The sequence below is a fragment of a genome, unplaced genomic scaffold (assembly GCF_019419815.1).
Source record: "Pyrus x bretschneideri cultivar Hongxiangsu unplaced genomic scaffold, Pyrus_bretschneideri_v1 Contig51, whole genome shotgun sequence".
Classification (NCBI taxonomy): Eukaryota; Viridiplantae; Streptophyta; class Magnoliopsida; order Rosales; family Rosaceae; genus Pyrus; species Pyrus x bretschneideri.
The window spans coordinates 1,183,942-1,202,751 of record NW_025999789.1 but is presented as its reverse complement, the minus strand read 5'-3'; the positions used below and the strand labels follow the sequence as shown (position 1 = coordinate 1,202,751).

The window sequence follows — 18,810 nt, the reverse complement described above, 5'->3', positions numbered from 1 at the left end:
TCGCCTTATCGCCCATAATTTACAGTTATTGAATGCGATTGTTGTAACCACTTTCCGTTATGTAATTTATTTGTATTTTATTTTGTTATAAGTTCTTTGTAACCGCTTTTCGTTATGTAATTTATTTGTAATTTATATAGTAATTAGTACAGGATGGTGAAGGGAAAAAACTCGTGTATAAATCTTGTACTCATGTACATTTGACTATTAAGGAAAAACCCCTTCTACATTAACTATATAATTATTCATCTATTACTTCATAACTCTCTATTTTAGTCATCATTATTTAGTCATCAGTATATGATTAAAATATCATCGTTACTAAAAAAAATTAATAGAAAACTTCATTTTAATCCTTTGCAAAGATGCCTTTTAGATTAAAACCATGAGTAAGATCAAAATCTAATTTTAGTCCCTAGATACATTAATAACCTCATTTATTAATTATTTTTTTATTTTTATTTTTTTTTTATTTTTTTCTTCTTAATTTTTAATGTATTAATTTTATTTCATTTTCATTTTCATTTCATTTATCATAATATATTTTATTGTAAACATTTAGATAAACTAATTTTTGTTATACAATATATTTTGATGTACTTTGTCTTCTTCACTTAGGTACATTAAATTCATTACAATACATTTCGGTTCATATATTTATGTACATACATTTCGGTACATACATTTCGATACAAACATTTAGGTACATTAATTCAATATAATACATTTCGGTACACACATTTCGGTACGAACATTTAGGTACATTAATTGAGTCTTTCAAGTTTGAAGAATGTTAAATAAAATTAATAAATTAAAATTTGTATATTAATAAATTTAAATATTTAATATGAGACATTAAATAAAATGCATATTAATTATTTCAAATTAAGGACACATCAAGGGATTATAATCAATATGTAATCTAACACTAGGTTATTTTAAATTTCAATCTTCTTAAAAGATTAAAGTTAAAAAAAAAAAAACCCTTAAATAAAATGCATATTAATTAATTCGAATTAAGGACACATCAAGGGATTATAATCAATATGTAATTTAATACCAGGTTTATTTTAAATTTCAATCTTCTTAAAGGATTAAAGTTAAAAAAAACCCCAAAAATTAATCATTTCTCCTGTCAAATCTCAAAAATCTGATCTTTTAAAAAAAAAATATTCCAGACAATCATTTTCAAAACTAAAATTGTTTTAGCTCTTTCAAAAAACACGACGCCAAAGTCAATGTAAACCTCCATTAGTGACGTCCCATGTTCTGCTGGTTTGTTTCTTTTCTATATAAGTGGAAAGCAAAGACTTCAAAACTCAAACATTGCGCCCAAGAATTCGAACCATCACCTAATTACCTTCTTCCCTTTGTTAATTTTTACCTCCTTTGTTCCAAACAAGGGAGTGTATATATACACCCGAAACGATGTGAGCAATATAATTCCAGTCCAGACATAGCGAAAAACATCATGCCGGAAGCTAGCCGCGTAATACCTTATGGGGTCTTAATCCTGTTTTTTTTGTTGTCTACTTTCATTTCTACAAACCATGCTTGCAAGGAGGCCGATCACAGCTCTCCTTTGTCATCTTTTGATATGTCTTCTTCTCGTTTAAATTGGTCTTCCAGTGATTGTTGTCACTGGGAAGGCATCGCTTGTGATGCCGATGGTAGGGTAACACATGTTTTGTTGCCCTCTAAGCGGCTCCAAGGAAGTGTTTCTCGCTCCCTTGGAAGCCTCACTCATCTTTCGCACATCAATCTCTCCCACAATCTGCTTTCCGGTACTCTGGAAGCTGGACTCTTCTTGTCCTTCAATCGCCTCGAAATCCTTGATTTGAGCGATAACCTTCTCTCCGGAGAATTACCTTTGTTTCTGTCATCTAATTACATTCAAATAGTAGATTTGTCGAACAATCAATTCAATGTTACAATTCCTTCTTCATTCCTCCAGCATGCCTGGAATTTGAGCTGTTTGAATGTCAGCAATAATCATTTTACAGGCCAAATACCTTCTTGTATCTGTCTTCGTTCCTCCTCGCTTAGAGTCTTGATTTCTCCCACAATAATTTCAGTGGCCCAATTCCTCCGGGACTAGGAAACTGTTCCAAGTTGGAGGTCTTTCGTGCTGGCGACAATACTCTCTCAGGATCCCTTCCTGCTGATATCTACAATGCTCAGGCACTTCAAGAAATTACATTATCTACCAATGGGCTTGTCGGACCCATCAGCAAGAATGTTGGGAAGCTCTCCATATTAAAGCTCATGCGCCTTCAATACAACAATCTCCAAGGTCATCTGCCCCCATCTTTGATGAATTGCACAAACCTTTTTGAAATAAATCTGGGATTCAACCGTTTTAGTGGGAATACCTCTGCGCTCAATTTCTCTAAACTTACTCAACTTAGTAAACTAGATTGTATAAGTAATAATCTCACTGGTACCTGGCCAATAAGCCTCTACTCATGCAAGTCCCTCAAAGCACTTCGACTAGCTGCAAATGATTTCGAGGGCCAAATCCAACCTGAGATTCTTCAATTGAAAAACTTGACCTTCCTCTCGCTTGGTAAGAGCAGACTCACCAATGTCATGGGGGCAATGAAAATACTGACGGGTTTCAAAACTCTCAAGGTGCTCCTGTTAACTTATATAGCCAAGAACAAGATTAAGTCGCTTAAAACACAAACAAGAAAGCATGAAAACTCTTACATAAATATGTGAAGAACTCTGCAATACCACTAACCTGATGAACTGCCATTTGAAGATGCCATAGCTGCTGCCATTCAATATCAGTGCGTTGCAATCCTTCTCCTCTCTGTCAGATCAATTTAAGCTCTAACCAAGAATAGGACTTAGTTCTTAATTGAGCGCATATCTGTGAGAGCATAGGTCACAATATATATATATAGACATATATCTCTCCTAATCCAATAAGGATTCCCTATTAAAATCCCTGCAGGAAACAACATATGTCTCCTAATCCACATCAGTTCACCACTATGATAGACTCCTCTATCAACAAGGACTCACATTCATCTTCCTATAAGGCTTTCTTGTACTAATTGGTCCAAATAGCTAATGCCAGTTCACCGAGAACTCATGTTCATATACTTACAGCTCCTTCTTAGAAAAAATTTTAAGGGTGAAGCAATGCCAGATGGGGATATAACTGTCGATTCTGGGTTACAAAATCTGCATGTTTTCAGTTTACTTAGCTGTCATATGACGGGGCACATACCTGCATGGATTTCAAAGCTCAGGAAACTGGAAGTCCTGGATTTGTCTTTTAACAGACTCACTGGCACAATACCTGGTTGGTTGGGGACTCTTCCGCATCTTTTCTTTTTGTTGTTGAATGACAACTTGATTTCAGGTGAATTTCCAAAGGAACTTTGCAGACTACAAGCATTAGTATCGAAAAAGGCTGCGAATGAAACAGGCCATTGTTCTCTTGAGTTGCCCATCTACTTTCAACGCGGTAGTAATGCAACTTGTTTAAAGTACAACACCAGCCCAATAATTAAGGACCAACCCATTTAAAATCATGAATGAGAATATGCTAGAAAACTCTAGCAAAGTGCAGCAATTGGTGTTTGGATGGAAAAGCCTAAGTCACCGCCTTAGGCTAAGAAAATCTAGAAAAATGGTTTGAAGAAAAGCCTAGAATCATCACAAAACATGTGGTTAAAATGGAAGAACCCAATCTCACCGACTAGGTAAGTCGGTTTAGCAAAAGAAATGGAAAAGTGTGCATGATCAATGTACTAGAAAATTCTAGTGATTGTATAAGTCGGCAAACATGCCCTATAAATATGGGTGTGGTGCTAAGTAATCTATCAACAAATCAACTAAGCAAGCTTGTAAGCAAGCAAGCAAGTGAGAGTGAGAAGAAAGAATAGTCTTGTAAGAGTGTGAGTGTTCTAGAGTTTGTCTCTAGAAAGTGAGTGAGTGTCATAGCTTCTCAAGAGTGTCTTTGATAGTTTGTGTTGTAATATTTTGTTTGTGTAATACAAGTAATTTGTTTACTTGTATTGTCTCTCCAACACTTGTGCTAGAGTTGTGTACAGTTTTTTTTTCAACCCAACACAACTGTGCCGTCTTCACAGTACAAGTATCTGTCCAACATGCCAAGAGTAATCTCCCTCAGGAACAACAGTTTAAGCGGCAGTATACCCTTTGAGATTGGCCAATTGCAATTTCTTCAACAACTGGATTTAAGCATCAACAACTTCTCCGGCAACATTCCAAACCAAATAGCCAACCTCACAAAGTTGGAAAGATTAGAACTCAACAGTAACTGCCTGTCAGGCGAAATCCCATCATCACTATCAAATCTCCATTTCTTGTCTACATTTACTGTTGCATACAATAATCTTGAAGGACCAATACCAACCGGCACTCAGCTCCAAGGCTTCAGTGTCTCTGCATTCGAAGGGAATCCGAAACTTTGCAGTGCCCCACTTTCAAACCAGTGCTTCCCAAGTAATGGCAATGATGCAGATGAGAATGAGAACAACCAGGATTTGGACGATGATGAGGATCAAAGTCTATGGTTTGGGTTATCCGTTGTGCTTGGTTTCTTTGTAGGGTTATTGGGATTCTTTTGCCCTTTGCTTCTCAAGAGGACATGGAGATATGCATATTTCCAACTCCTTGACAATATTCAATTCATGGTCTATCTGAAGTGGAGAAGGCTTATTTGTTTTCAATTCCTAATTCTTGTTCTTCTTCTTAACAGGAAAGCCCAAGGCCAAGTCCAAGCCCCAAATCAAAAGGATAAAGTTAAAAGCAGCAATCCGGATAGTGAAACCGAGAGTACAAATCGGTCAGAATATGCAAACACCAGTAAATCTTTCATGGTCCCTGACAACTTCCAAACCACCTCTCTGTTGAATTGTAATCTTGTCTTGGCCCAAAGATAATTGATCCGGCCCATACACAAAGAAAGATCCATGCACATGCTAGAGAATTCTAGCAAAGTTCAAGTTGGTGGAAGAGTCTAGAAGAATGGTGGGGATTCCACCAACATACAAGATTAGTGTAGATAATTCTAGCTTAGGAAGGTAGTAGAATTATCTAGATATCTCTAGCATAATGTTTTCATGCTTCTTCAAGGTTCCATCTATGCCTATAAAAGGAGAAGGCATCCACACCATTTGAAACAACCAAGAGAGCAAGTAGCAAGAAGTGAGAGTGTCAAGTAAGAAGTAAGAAGAAGCAACAAAGCTTCTAAGAGTGTTTGAGTGTTTCCTTTTGTACTAAGTTTGTGAGTGAATAAAAACCTTGCGTAATACTTTGAGAATTCTTTCTTTCTCTTGCCTATCAATTCCGCTGCGTTACATTTTTCTTTGTGAGATAAACCTCTCCAAGTAGTGAAGCATTTTTAAACCCCCAACACTCTCTTCAATGTTCAAGTTAAAGCACGCTGCCCAGAAGATGAAGAAATATTAATGTGTACGGATTGAGCCAAAAATTCTCTAGTGCAAAATATCTATTTAAGAGGAGGATGTTCATTCCCTAATCGGATTGTAAGTTGAATAGCTCTTTTATTTATTCTCTCTGTGTTTAGACCAAAATTATGGACCAGACTATCAATCATCAGGTGAAATCACGATGGAAGTTTGATAACATAACATATTAGACGATTTTACACATGAATAAAGCCTAATAGTATACATCGTATAAGTTTAACCAAAAAAAGTTATGTCACATAACAAATCAAACTATCCGTGAAAATCTCCTCGATTTTCATAAACTTGCACAATCAGTTTGGTTAAGAAGAAAACTGAAACTAACAAAAGGGTCCTGATTGAATTTGATACTACACATCAAAATCTGTGTATATGCAGAATGATTGAGACGGGTTTGTATTTTTTCCCGAAAGTAAAACAAAAAAACTAGTGTAAGTTGAGTTTTCACTTACTGCTTCTAGTTTGCACGGGTTGAAAGTCGGAAGTCGTTGAACGAATCCCAACACGAGCAGAAGGCGAAAATCACAGAGCTCCAATTTCGCAAGAGGAGGCAGTTCAGGAAATGAGTTACAGTGGCACCTAACCCTGCAAATTGGCCATTGTTGGAAACATGAAAACAATCTGGCAATCCGGAAAAAATAAAAAATAAAAACGCGAAAAGAAAACAGTTCAGGAATTTCGTCAAACACATCATGTGCAATCTCTTTTCAGAAAGTTTAAAATTGCAATTATCTTGTGAGCATAAGATAGCAGATTAAGGAAGAGACATGTAAATGCAACTTCATGGTCTACAAACACATGCATGCAACGTAACTGATATGATCTGTAATTAGTGATTAGCTTAATCACTATTAAGGGTTTTATTCTTGGGATTATTAGGCTTATTCTGATATTTAATGAAGTCTGTTAGAAATGTCAGCTGACACTAAAGGTGTAAAGTCTATAAAAAGAGCTGAGCTCCTCAATTGTATCACATCAGAACTTACACAAAATAAATATAAACAAAAACAATTCAAGAGCTCTGCCCTCTCTATCCTCTATGCTAGGATTGGATTAAGCTGGATCATCTTGACATGGATAAAGAAGAATAGGAATATGATGCGCTTTATGCATTTGGAGATTGGACTAAAGTTGTTTTATATAAACATGCCATTTATTCAAAGGGATCTCCATTTTTTTTTTTTTTAAATGGAGACTAGTTCGGGGCTCCATTTCACATCAAACTTCAATTATTCGAACTATCTATTTTTCAGGTTGCGTTTCATCATCCATAAAAAAATATTATGCAGGACGGAAATGTTTGAGACATGTAATTGAGTTCAAAAAAAATTATTGAACACTATGTTCTAAGAAATATTGAAATTTCATTACGACAATCAAATGGGTAAATAGTTTCAAATTAAATTGTTCTTTTTGCAAAAATAACTTATAAATGAAGACTAGATAAATAAACAGTGGACCGTTGGTTTGAATAAAGCATCTTACCCAACTAAAAACAAAACAAAATTCTCCATTGGTTTCCCTTGCTCATGACTTAATTAAACCGTTGAGAATCAACTTAGAGAAGTGGCCATGTGTCCATCTGCAAAATTGTAGCATTCTTTGTGTTAATTGTTATATCATTGAAATTTCGAAGTCAAAAGACAAAAAGAAAAAAGAAAAATTTTAAGGAATTCTTTCTGTTATTTCATAGTTTAACGTTAATCTATGTGTCATCATTATAAAATATTGTGCAAAAAACATGAAGTGACATATAGTCAATGAAGATTTCTACTTTTGAGAGAGTCTCTTAGCATTTCTCAAGAAAAAAAATACATAGCAGTGTTATAAGTCATGCAAGGTAGGTCTACGATATTCTATATTAAATAATTATTGCGCGTAACTGTGCGTTTTTTTTATTTTTAATTTTATATACAAATGACATTTAGAGATGAAAAATCAAGCACATAACCTTGACTTATAAGTCCCTTTCACGTAACACTTTTACTTTGTTTAACCATATAATTAGTCATTTGTTAGTTCATAACGATTTCTACTCGAAGCATTTTTATCAAACAACCGTTTTTTACAACAAAAGTGTCTTTAACTTTTCCAAAAGCACGAACCCAGAGTCAATGTAAACCCTCTAATACGTTCTTATACTTCTTATTTTTAACTATATAATTATTCATCTGTTAGTTCATAACACTTTCTCCTTGAAGCACTTTTATCAAACAACCATTTTTTACGGCAAAAGTGTTTTTAGCTTTTTGTTGCGAAAATTAGACAACCAAAATTAACTCCATTATATCTCAAATTTTAGTGCTCGCAAATGTACGAATCATATGATAGTATAGTGTATAAGCACGGATATCGTTCCACAAAGATCAAATTGATTTTAAAATTCTTACTAACTAAATTGAAACTAATATAATGGAGAAGCTTTAACGGAAAAGATATGATATTTGAATTAAACTGAAATAAAACAAAGCTTGAAAATAAAATGCATAGAAATAATAGATTGAAAACATAAGAAAAATAAGACCTAGGGCATCCAAATTCACCATAACCAATTCTACCTAATTCCCTCAATATGTTATGCTCAAGTAGTTTCCCAATAATGATGATCAATTTTCTCTAAATTATCCAACAGTTAGGCATCTAGTTGCATTAAAAGTATCTTAACATGTTAACCCTCTATGACATCTAGATGAATTTAAACAAGTAAGAACTCATTAAGCTCTATGGAAAGTGGTATCACATAAACCCTAATTGCATGGCATATCTGTGTTTATGGTATCAATTGCAAGAAGCTAAACTCAAGTTAAGTATGACATCTACTCTAACTTGCTTTAAAATTGAGAGACCATTGCTTCAGTTGGGTTAAAGTTGAGGAATCATTGCTAGAATTTTTCTCATTTGGTTTACCATATTTGCCCCTCGATTCAGTCTCATGTGTGTGACACGTGACTCATTTTGACATGAGTTCTAACGGAATTGAAGAAAATGATCATAGTAGCACGTTTTAAGGAGTTAAGAGATCAATGGTCATGGATTTTTAGTTCATGGACCGTTACTCCAATTGGATTAAGGTTGAGGGAAATTTGCTAAATTTCCTCAAATAAAAAACAAGCGCAAGCGCATTACGAATAATAAAAGATATTCAATATGAAATAAAAACTTAATAAAACAATGCCACAAAGCCATTAAACATTCATGATCAAACTACATTGAAGCCCTAAAAAAGATATAAAAAAAATCTAGCTTTCTTCCTCCTTGCCGCAACCTTCTGCAATATGATAATTTTGATTTTGTTGAACCCCTTATCACAAAGAATAACCCTTCTTATAACCCATGGCAATAAAAATAAATCCTACTAAATTCTAATGAAAAACCCACTAAAATTCTAACAAATGGACTTTAAGTCTTTGTTAAATAAAAAGAAAATAAACGGAAATAATAAGAACAAATAATCATGTCTCTTCTTAAATTCATTGAATAGCATTTCCATGTATATTCAAAACCTTTGTAGTCTCATCTTCGTATTATAATACATATGTCTTGGCATAGTTAATTAGCCTCGTACTCAACTAGAATTACTTTATACACTTGAAATCACCATCTTCCACTTCTTTTTTGCATGGATTTGGATCCCATCCGGTTCCAAATGGTGGGGATCCTACGGATCCTCACATCTTAGTCATTCATTGTATATCGTGCGATCAAAAATCAATTAAATTTTTGTGTATAAAATTAAACACAAATAGTACCTGATGAAAATTTATCGCATGATATACGATAAACGGTTAAGATTTAAGAAGTCAAAGGATTCCCACGAAGAGGATCCTCATCTATGTATTAAAACAATTAAATTTAGTGCAGTTACACAAATTTCAAAAAAAAAAAAAACGATAATAATATATAATATGCCAACATCACTTTTCCGAAAGCACGCACCCAAAGTCAATGTAAACCTTGTAATACGTTGCCTCTTTTCTAAATAAGTGGAAAGCAAAGACTTCAAAACTCAAACATCGCTCACAAGAATTCAAACCATCATCTAAATCTGTCAGGAGAAATCCCAGCATCAATATCAGCACAAATCGAAGACTTGAATGCCACTGCATTCGAGGGGAACCAAGGACTTTGTGGTGCCCCACTTCCAAACAAATGCCAACAGATGAATACAAGTAATGACACTAAAGATGTGCACACTCGTAATGGAATAGGAGTTCCGTGGTTTCATTTTTCAGTGATTTTTGGTTTTATTTTCGGATTTTGGGGAGTCGTGTTTATTAGGTCTTGGAGACATGTGTATTTCCTATTTGGGAGCAATGTTAAAGATAAGTTCCTAGCGATAGCAAATTAAGAAATACGATTATTGTTTGTTAATAGTTTTGCCTATAATAATTTGATGGCATAAAGCCCCTTTCACTTTTGCAGCTAGAAATTACTATTTTGAATTTTGTAAATAAACTTTAATCATTGGAATTCATATATTCGGTTGCCAAAAACAGTAACGTTTTGGTTCTTTAGAGGCTTTTGCCTGACGGACAGCGTTTGACAGGCAAAGTTCCATCTATCGGGTAAAGTTTTCGCACCAAAGAAAAAACTTGGCGTGTAAATATAACAACCATTGTGCAACGAATAATACAAGTTTTGTTGAATTGTTTGTCGTGCAAGGGTATGTATTTTATAATTTAGGGTTTATGGTTCGTCGGGCAAAATCAAAATGTTTGTCAGACAAGGGTCAACTTCCTTTCCTTGACGAAATTATTTGTCTCAATTGTCAGAATGATCACTTTTCGGAATTTTTTTCAATATATCGTAAATATTTTATTCATAATGTCGTCATATCTGATTGATATATGTCGTCGTTGTTTGATTTTGATTATTTCAGCAATTAGAATTTGTAAAATCCTCTTTCAGTCAATTTCAGAGATGAAGCCAGAGATTTGCATGGATGGGCACATTGTTAAACAACAAAGTCACAAAATAAAAAGCTAAAGAATTTACTAAATAAAATACTTATATATTAGTCCATAAGATTTTTCATACAATAGATTACAATATTCCTCGATGTGTTTTCATGTTTTGATAGCATTGCATAACAACTTCATTACCAATACCATCACATATATCTCTATATAAAAATACCCATGTTATAATTCATCCATTAATCTCCCATCCGATTTATAAAAAAATTATGACTGAAAATGCTCTTTTAACATTGGTAGTTGCAGTTGGAAATGTTAATGCTAATGTCACAAGCAAGTACATTTTTTGTGTGCCAAAAAAAAAAACAGTGGGGGCATCTGCCTCCTCTGGTCCCAAGGTGGCTCCTTACATGGTCAATTTCCTAGTTGGTTGGGGACCCTTCTTGACCGAATTTCAGGAGGATTTCCAAAGGAACTTTGCAGGCTGGTATCTGAAATCACTTAAGCTCAACAGACCACATGTCTTGAACTCCCCATGATCATCATTGTTAATACAAATTCTTTACATCAAAACTATATTGCGAAGAACTTGCCGAAGCGCTATTCTTTCAGAACCATAGATTTGCCGGCAAAATATTTATTGAGACAGTACTGGCCCAGTGCAGCTTCTCCACGCGTTGCATTAATTTAGTATCTGGCCTCAAAACTTGGAGACAGTACTGGACCTCTCCATAAATCATCTGTCCGGAGAAACCCCAGCGTCATTGGCGGTTGTTAATATCTTGTCATTTTTAATGTATCATACAGTACTTTGCGGTTCAATTCGTCCGCCTTCGAGGTGAATTTGAAACTTTGCGGTGCACCGGTGACGGCATTGGTGCAGATATAAGAACAGCCAAGATTTGGACAATGGGAATCCAATTCCATGGTTTCATTTCTCTTTCGCACCTGGGTTCACCACAGGATTTTTCGGAGCTTATGGCTCTTTCATGTTTAAGATCCGCAGATTTACGCAGTTACAATTCCTAAACAATGTACAAAATCTCTTCTAGTACTTCTTTAGGGCGAAGAAACTGAACATCCTGTGGTATAACTGCTTCCTATCCATGGGAGATTTTTCAGAGTTTTTGTATCTTTTCCAATAATCGTATTGTGATTTATTAACGTGACATGCATTGGAGAAAGTTGAGATTCTATCGTAAATTGGTAATATTTGTAATAGTTTAAATACTTATAAGCACATGTAAAGTTTATTCTTTTTCCAATGTGAGATTCATACTCTCAGCCTCTTCCATATGTAACGAATTATCAAGTCTAACACTTAAATAACACAAATCAGGTGACGCGGAGTACATTTGGCTGTTGGGCTTCACACGAGAGACAACTTGTCTGAAAGCTATGAAAAAAGTTAAGGTTTCACTATAAAACCAACTGGTAATATAATGAGTAGTCTAATTACTAATACACACATACAAGATCCCTTCTTTCTTCGATGTGGAATTCATACTCTCAACATGCATTCCAAAAGTGCAGAAGACCTCGATCAAGATTCAAGACTTTAATAAACCTTTGAATTCAACCTCCATCAAGATTCTAAGATCAACATAGAAAAGAATCAATATGTGTGACTCTAGTCCTGAAGGTAATGCCTCAATATTCTAGCTGGGAAACTTTGACTCTAGTCCTGAAGAGATAATGCCTCAATATTCTAGGAAACTTTGACTCTAGTCCTGAAGATAATGCCTCATTGACTCTAGTCCTGAAGATAATGCCTCAATATTCTAGGAAACTTTGACTCTAGTCCTGAAGATAATGCCTCAATATTCTTGCTGGGAAACTTTCTTCTAGCTAATTATTGTGGCTTGGCTTTTAAAGTCAAGAAAAAGACTTACATATTGTGAAACAAATCAACATGGTAGGCCATCTAAGTTCTAGTACCACTGCATTTAACAGTAATTGCTTTTTGTTTAAGTAAATAAATTCATTGAAAAATCAAAAAAGTGCACAACTACGAATGCTGAATCAAAAAGTTGTTGATATGATTTTACAACGAATTCTAATATGAATCGACTAATCCAGTTGAAATGGTTGTTGTCATCTGATAGTTAAATTTTCTAAGTTCTCTTCTTAATTTGGAAAACTTTTTTCTTACTTGTCTGATAATTATTTCAATTTTCAAAAAAGTTAAATAAACAAAGCAAGTTGAAGGAAATTGACAATCACATACAAATTTAACTATTTACATACTCCTGTTTAATTATAGTCGTGAATTCTAGTTGGTTTATTCAATATAATAGCTAGAAATAGCCACTTAGTAATATAGTCTAGTGGTATAAATATTGTGATTCAAATTAGCCTTTGATGAGAATCGAACCTAAAACGTTTTACTTACAAGTGAAGATAAATATCACTAAACCGTAGTACTAAGTGACAATTCACCTCCCATTTTGAAAACTCAAAAAAATTAGCTGTCAATTTTCCTTTTTAGAAAACTAAAAACAGTTACCAAATATATATTAAGTTTCATTTTTAATAAAAATGAAAACTAAAACTGAAAACGAAATTAACAGAGACAGAGCCGCAAAGAAATCCTGAAATTTTATTAACAAAAATCTCGCTCTTCTCTCAACCTAAAACAAAAACCTGAAATTTTAATCAACATGAAATTTGATGAATTTTGATTTATGCAGAAACAAACAGAGAGCGAGCCGCAAAGAAAAGCAGAGTCGTCCTTTCTAATTGTTTTGTTTCCTTTAAATCAACGAAAGCTACAGTCAAACCAAAGACTAAGAGATTAAAGAATCTTTCAACGACTTTGAAGCCATGCGGAAAATGTGTATATACTCTGCAAATTCAGACATATATGCATACCTATCTACGCGTGTAGAAGAAAACCTGTGAGTAATCTGAACCTGAGATGGATCATCCATTCTCTCATGGCTTCCTTCTCATCCTCTTGTTTTCTTCCATTTTATTCACAATACATGCATGTGATCTAACCGAACGCAGCGCCCTCAAGTCCTTCGCTAGCGCTCTGTCTTCCCCGGCATTGAACTGGACTGCTTCAGTTGATTGTTGCCAGTGGGAAGGCATCACATGTAATCAGAACGGTTGGATCATCCAATTGCGGTTGCCATCCAAGGGCCTCACAGGAGGCACTTTTTCTTCATCACTTGGAAACCTTAAGCTTCTTTCACACCTCAATCTCTCCCACAATCTGCTTTCCGGCTCTCTTGAAGCCGGGATGTTCTCGTCCTTGAGTCGCCTTGAGATTCTTGATTTGAGCTATAACCTTTTCTCTGGAGAAATACCATTGTCTTTATCATCAAGTTACATCCAAATAGTTGATTTTTCGAGCAATCAATTCAACGGAACAATTCCATCTTCATTCCTCCAGCATGCCTGGAATTTGAGCAGTTTGAATGTCAGCAATAATCATTTTACAGGCCAAATACCTTCCTCTATCTGTCTTCGTTCCTCCTCTCTTAGAGTCTTGGATTTCTCCCACAACAATTTCAGTGGCCCAATTCCTCCCGGACTTGGAAACTGTTCCGAGTTGGAGGTCTTCCGTGCTGGCCACAATACTCTCTCAGGGTCCCTTCCTGCTGATATCTACAATGCTCAGGCACTTCAAGAAATTTCATTATCTACCAATGGGCTTGTCGGACCCATCAGTGAGAATGTTGGGAAGCTCTCCAAATTAAAGCTCATGCACTTTCAATACAACAATCTCGAAGGTCATCTGCCCCCATCTTTGATGAATTGCACAAACCTTGTTGAAATAAATCTGGGATTCAACTTTTTTAGTGGGAATATCTCTGTGCTCGATTTCTCTAAGCTTACTCAACTTAGTAAACTAGATTGTATAAGTAATAATCTCACTGGCACATGGCCAATAAGCCTCTACTCATGCAAGTCCCTCAAAGCACTTCGACTGTCTTCAAATGATTTCCAGGGCCAAATCCAACCTGAGATTCTTCAATTGAAAAACTTGACCTTCCTCTCGCTTGCTAGTAACGGACTCACCAATGTCACGGGGGCAATGAAGATACTGACAGGTTTCAAAAGTCTCAAGGTGCTCCTTCTTTCAAAAAATTTTATAGGTGAAGAAATGCCAGATGGGGATATAACTGTCGATTCTGGCTTACAAAATCTCTGTGTTTTCAGTTTACTGAGGTGTGATATGACAGGGCACATACCTGCATGGATTTCAAAGCTCGGGAAACTGGAAGTCCTGGATTTGTCTTTTAACAGACTCACTGGCACAATACCTGGTTGGTTGGGGACTCTTCCGCATCTTTTCTTTTTGTTGTTGCATAACAACTTCATTTCTGGTGAATTTCCAAAGGAGCTTTGCAGACTACAAGCATTAGTATCGCAAAAGGCTGCGAATGACACAGGCAATTGTTCTCTTGAGTTGCCGGCCTACTTTCAACGCGGTAATAATGCAACTATGCTGTCTTCACAGTACAAGTATCTGTCCAACATGCCAAGAGTAATCTCCCTCAGGAACAACAGTTTAAGCGGCAGCATACCCCTTGAGATTGGCCAATTGCAATTTCTTCAACAACTGGATCTAAGCATCAACAACCTCTCCGGCAACATTCCAGACCAAATAGCCAACCTCCCAAAGTTGGAGAGATTAGAACTCAACAGTAACCGTCTGTCAGGCGAAATCCCATCATCACTATCAAATCTCCGTTTCTTGTCTACATTTACTGTTGCATACAATAATCTTGAAGGACCAATACCAGCCGGCACTCAGCTCCAAGGCTTCAGTGTCTCTGCATTCGAAGGGAATCCGAAACTTTGCGGTTCCCCACTTTCAAACCAGTGCTTGCCAAGTAATGGCAATGATGCAGATGAGAATGAGAACAACCAGGATTTGGATGATGATGAGGATCAAAGTCTATGGTTTGGGTTATCCGTTGCGCTTGGTTTCTTTGTAGGGTTATTGGGATTCTGTTGCCCTTTGCTTCTCAAGAGGACGTGGAGATATGCATATTTCCAACTCCTTGACAATATTCAATTCATGCTCTGTCTGAAGTGGAGAAGGCTTCGAAGAAGGTAGTGTTCATTTTTTCTTTTTTCGATTTGTTTACAATTCCTAATTCTTGTTTTTCTTCTTAACAGGAAAGCCCAAGGCCAAGTCCAAGTCCAAGTCCAAGTCCCAAATCAAAAGGACGAAGTTAAAAGTAGCAAACCGGATGGTGAAACCGTTAGTACAAATCGGTCAGAATATGCAAACAACAGTAACTCTTTCATGGTCCCTGACAACTTCCAAACCACCTCTCTCTTCAATGTTCCAGTTAATGCTCACTGCCCAGAAGATGAAGAAATATTAATGTGTACGGATTGAACCAAAAATTCTCTAGTGCAAAATATCTATGTAAGAGGAGGATGTTCATTCCCTAATCGGATTGTAAGTTGAATAGCTCTTTTATTTATTTTCTCTCTTTGTTTAGACCAAAATTATGGACTAAACTATCAATCATCAGCTGAAATCACGATGAAAGTTTGATAACATAACATATTAGACAATTTTACACGTGAATAAAGCCTAAGAGTACATCATATATGTTTAACAAAAAAAAGGTATGCCAGATAACGAATCAAACTATTCGTGAAAATCTCCTCGATTGTCATAAACTTGAGCAATCAGTTTGGTTAAGAAGAAAACTGAAACTAACAGAAGGGTCCTGATTGAATTTGATACTACACATCAAAATCTGTGTATATGCAGAATCATTGAGAAGGGTTTGTATTTTTTCCGAAAGTAAAACAAAAAAACTAGCGTAATACGTTCTTAGCACTTCTTATTTTTAGCTTTTCCGAAAGCACGAACCCAAAGTCAATTTAAACCATGTATTACGTTCTTATACTTCTTATTTTTAACTATATAATTATTCATCTGTTAGTTCATAACACTTTCTACTCGAAGCACTTTTATCAAACAATCATATTTTATGGCAAAAGTGTTTTTAGCTTTTTGTTGCGAAAATTAGACAATCAAAATTAATCCCATTATGTCTTGGATTTTAGTGCTCGCAAATATACGAATCATATGATAGTATAGCATACAAGCACGGATATCGTTCCCCAAAGATTGAATTGATTCTAAAATTCTTACTAACTAAATTGAAACTAATATAATGGAGAAGCTTTTAACGGAAAAGCTTAACGGAGAAGATATGATATTTGAATTAAACTGAAATAAAACAAAGCTTGAAAATAAAATGCATAGAAATAATTGAAAACATAAGAAAATAAGACCTAGAGCATCCAAACTCACCATAACCAATTCTACTTAATTCCCTTAATATGTTATGCTCAAGTAGTTTCCCAATAATGATGATCAATTTTCCCTAAATTATCCAACTGTCGTGGCATCTGGTTGCATCAAAAGTATCTTAACATGTTAACCCTCTATGACATCTAGATGAATTTAAACAAGTAAGAACTCATTAAACTCTATGAAAAGTGCTTGAAAATCACATAAACCCTAATTGCATGGCATATATGTGTTTATGGTATCAATTGCAAGAAGCTAAACCCAAGTTAAGTATGACATCTACTCTAACTTGCATCAAAACAACTTAACTAAAACTTAGATGGTGATCAAAACAACTCTAACTTGCATTAAAATTGAAAGACCATTTCTCCTGTTGGATTAAAGTTGAGGGATCATTGCTAGAATTTTTCTCATTTGGTTTACCATATTTGCCCCTTGATTTGGCCTCATGTGCGTGGCACATGATTCACTTTGACAGGAGTTCTAACGGAATTGAAGAAAATGATCATATCAGCACGTTTTAAGGAGTTAAGGGATCAATGGTCATGGATTTTTAGTTCAGGGGCCGTTACTCTAATTGGATTAAAGTTGAGGGACATTTGCTACAATTTCCTCAAATAAAAATCAAGTGCATTACGAATAGCAAAAGATATTCAATATGAAATAAAAACGTGATAAAACAATGCCAAAAGGCAATTAAGTATTCATGATCAGACTACATCGAAGCCCTAGAAAAGATATAAAAAATCTAGCTTTCTTCTTCCTTGCCGCAACCTTCTCCAATATGATAATTTTGATTTGGTTGAATCCCCTTATCACAAAGAGTATCTCTTTTTATAACCCACTGCAATAAAAATAAATCCTACTAAATTCTAATGAAAAAACCCACTAAAATTATAACTAATGGACTTTAAGTCTTTGTTAAATAAAAATAAAATAAACGGAAATAATAAGAACAAATAATCATGTCTCACCTTAAATCCATTGAACAACATTTCCATGTATATTCAAAACCTTTGTAGTCTCATCTTCATATTGTAATACATATGTTTTGGCACAGTTAATTAGCCTCGTGCGCAGCTGGAATTACTTTAGACACCCAAAATCACCATTTTCCATTTCTTTTTCGCACAGATTTGGATCCCATCCGGATCCAAATGATGGGGTTCCTAGGGATCCTCACATCTTAGTCATTCATCATATATCGTGCAATCAAAAATCATTTGAATTTTTTTATTTAAAATTAAACATAAATAGTACCTAAAGAAAACTAACCGCACGATGTAAGATAAACGGTTAGAATTTGAGAATCCCTAGAATCCCCACGAAGAGAATCCGAAGAGGATCCTCATCCTTTTTGCACAACTCTGATATTGAAGTTTATATATTAAAACAATTAAATTTAGTATATTTACACAAATTCCAAAAAAAAAAAAAAACGATAATAATATATGAACATATGCCCACATCAATTTTCCGAAAGCACGCACCCAAAGTCAATGTAAACCTTGTAATACGTTGCCAACCCATGTTCTGCAGGTTTGTTTCTTTTCTATATAAGTGGAAAGCAAAGACTTCAAAACTCAAACATCGCTCACAAGAATTCAAACCATCACCTAAATCTGTCAGGAGAAATCCCAGCATCAATATCAAGTCTCCGCTTCTTGTCTTCATTTACGGTTGCTTACAACAACCTTCAAGGAATAATACCATCCAGCACTCAAATCGAAGGCTTGAATGCCACTGCATTCGAGGGGAACCAAGGACTTTGTGGTGCCCCACTTCCAAACAAATGCCAACAGATGAATACAAGTAATGACACTAAATATGTGCACACTAGTAATGAAAAAGGAGTTCCGTGGTTTCATTTTTCTGTGATTTTTGGTTTTATTTTCGGATTTTGGGGAGTCTGTGGCTCTTTGGTGTTTATTAGGTCTTAACCTGCGTATTTCCTATTTCTGAGCAAAGTTAAAGATAAGTTCCTAGCGATGGCTAATTAAGAAATACGATTATTGTTTGTTAATAGTTTTTTCTATAATAATTTGATGGCATAAAGCCCCTTTCACTTTCACAGCTAGAAATTAGATAAAAGGATTTTTGTAAATAAACTTTAACCGTTGGAATTCATATA

The 18,810-nt window shown here is 35.1% G+C and overlaps 1 protein-coding gene, 1 long non-coding RNA gene and 1 pseudogene across 2 annotated transcripts; 2 read left to right on the top strand and 1 right to left on the bottom strand.

The window, feature by feature from the left end:
- Positions 1 to 1,112: 1,112 nt before the first annotated feature.
- LOC108867704 lies at positions 1,113 to 5,134 on the top strand (annotated as a pseudogene).
- A 138-nt stretch (positions 5,135 to 5,272) lies between these two features.
- Positions 5,273 to 6,603, bottom strand: LOC125470698. Its single transcript, XR_007253030.1, has 3 exons — positions 6,458 to 6,603; positions 5,924 to 6,056; positions 5,273 to 5,425 (listed from the first exon to the last, which is right to left on the bottom strand). It is a non-coding gene; the product is annotated as an uncharacterized LOC125470698 (long non-coding RNA).
- A 6,512-nt stretch (positions 6,604 to 13,115) lies between these two features.
- LOC108867702 (receptor-like protein 2) lies at positions 13,116 to 15,834 on the top strand. The gene is made up of 2 exons (XM_018649095.2): positions 13,116 to 15,454; positions 15,521 to 15,834. The coding sequence occupies exons 1-2, from the start codon at positions 13,305 to 13,307 to the stop codon at positions 15,744 to 15,746; spliced, it is 2,376 nt and encodes a 791-aa protein (XP_018504611.2). The 5' UTR covers positions 13,116 to 13,304; the 3' UTR covers positions 15,747 to 15,834.
- The last annotated feature ends 2,976 nt before the right edge of the window (positions 15,835 to 18,810 follow it).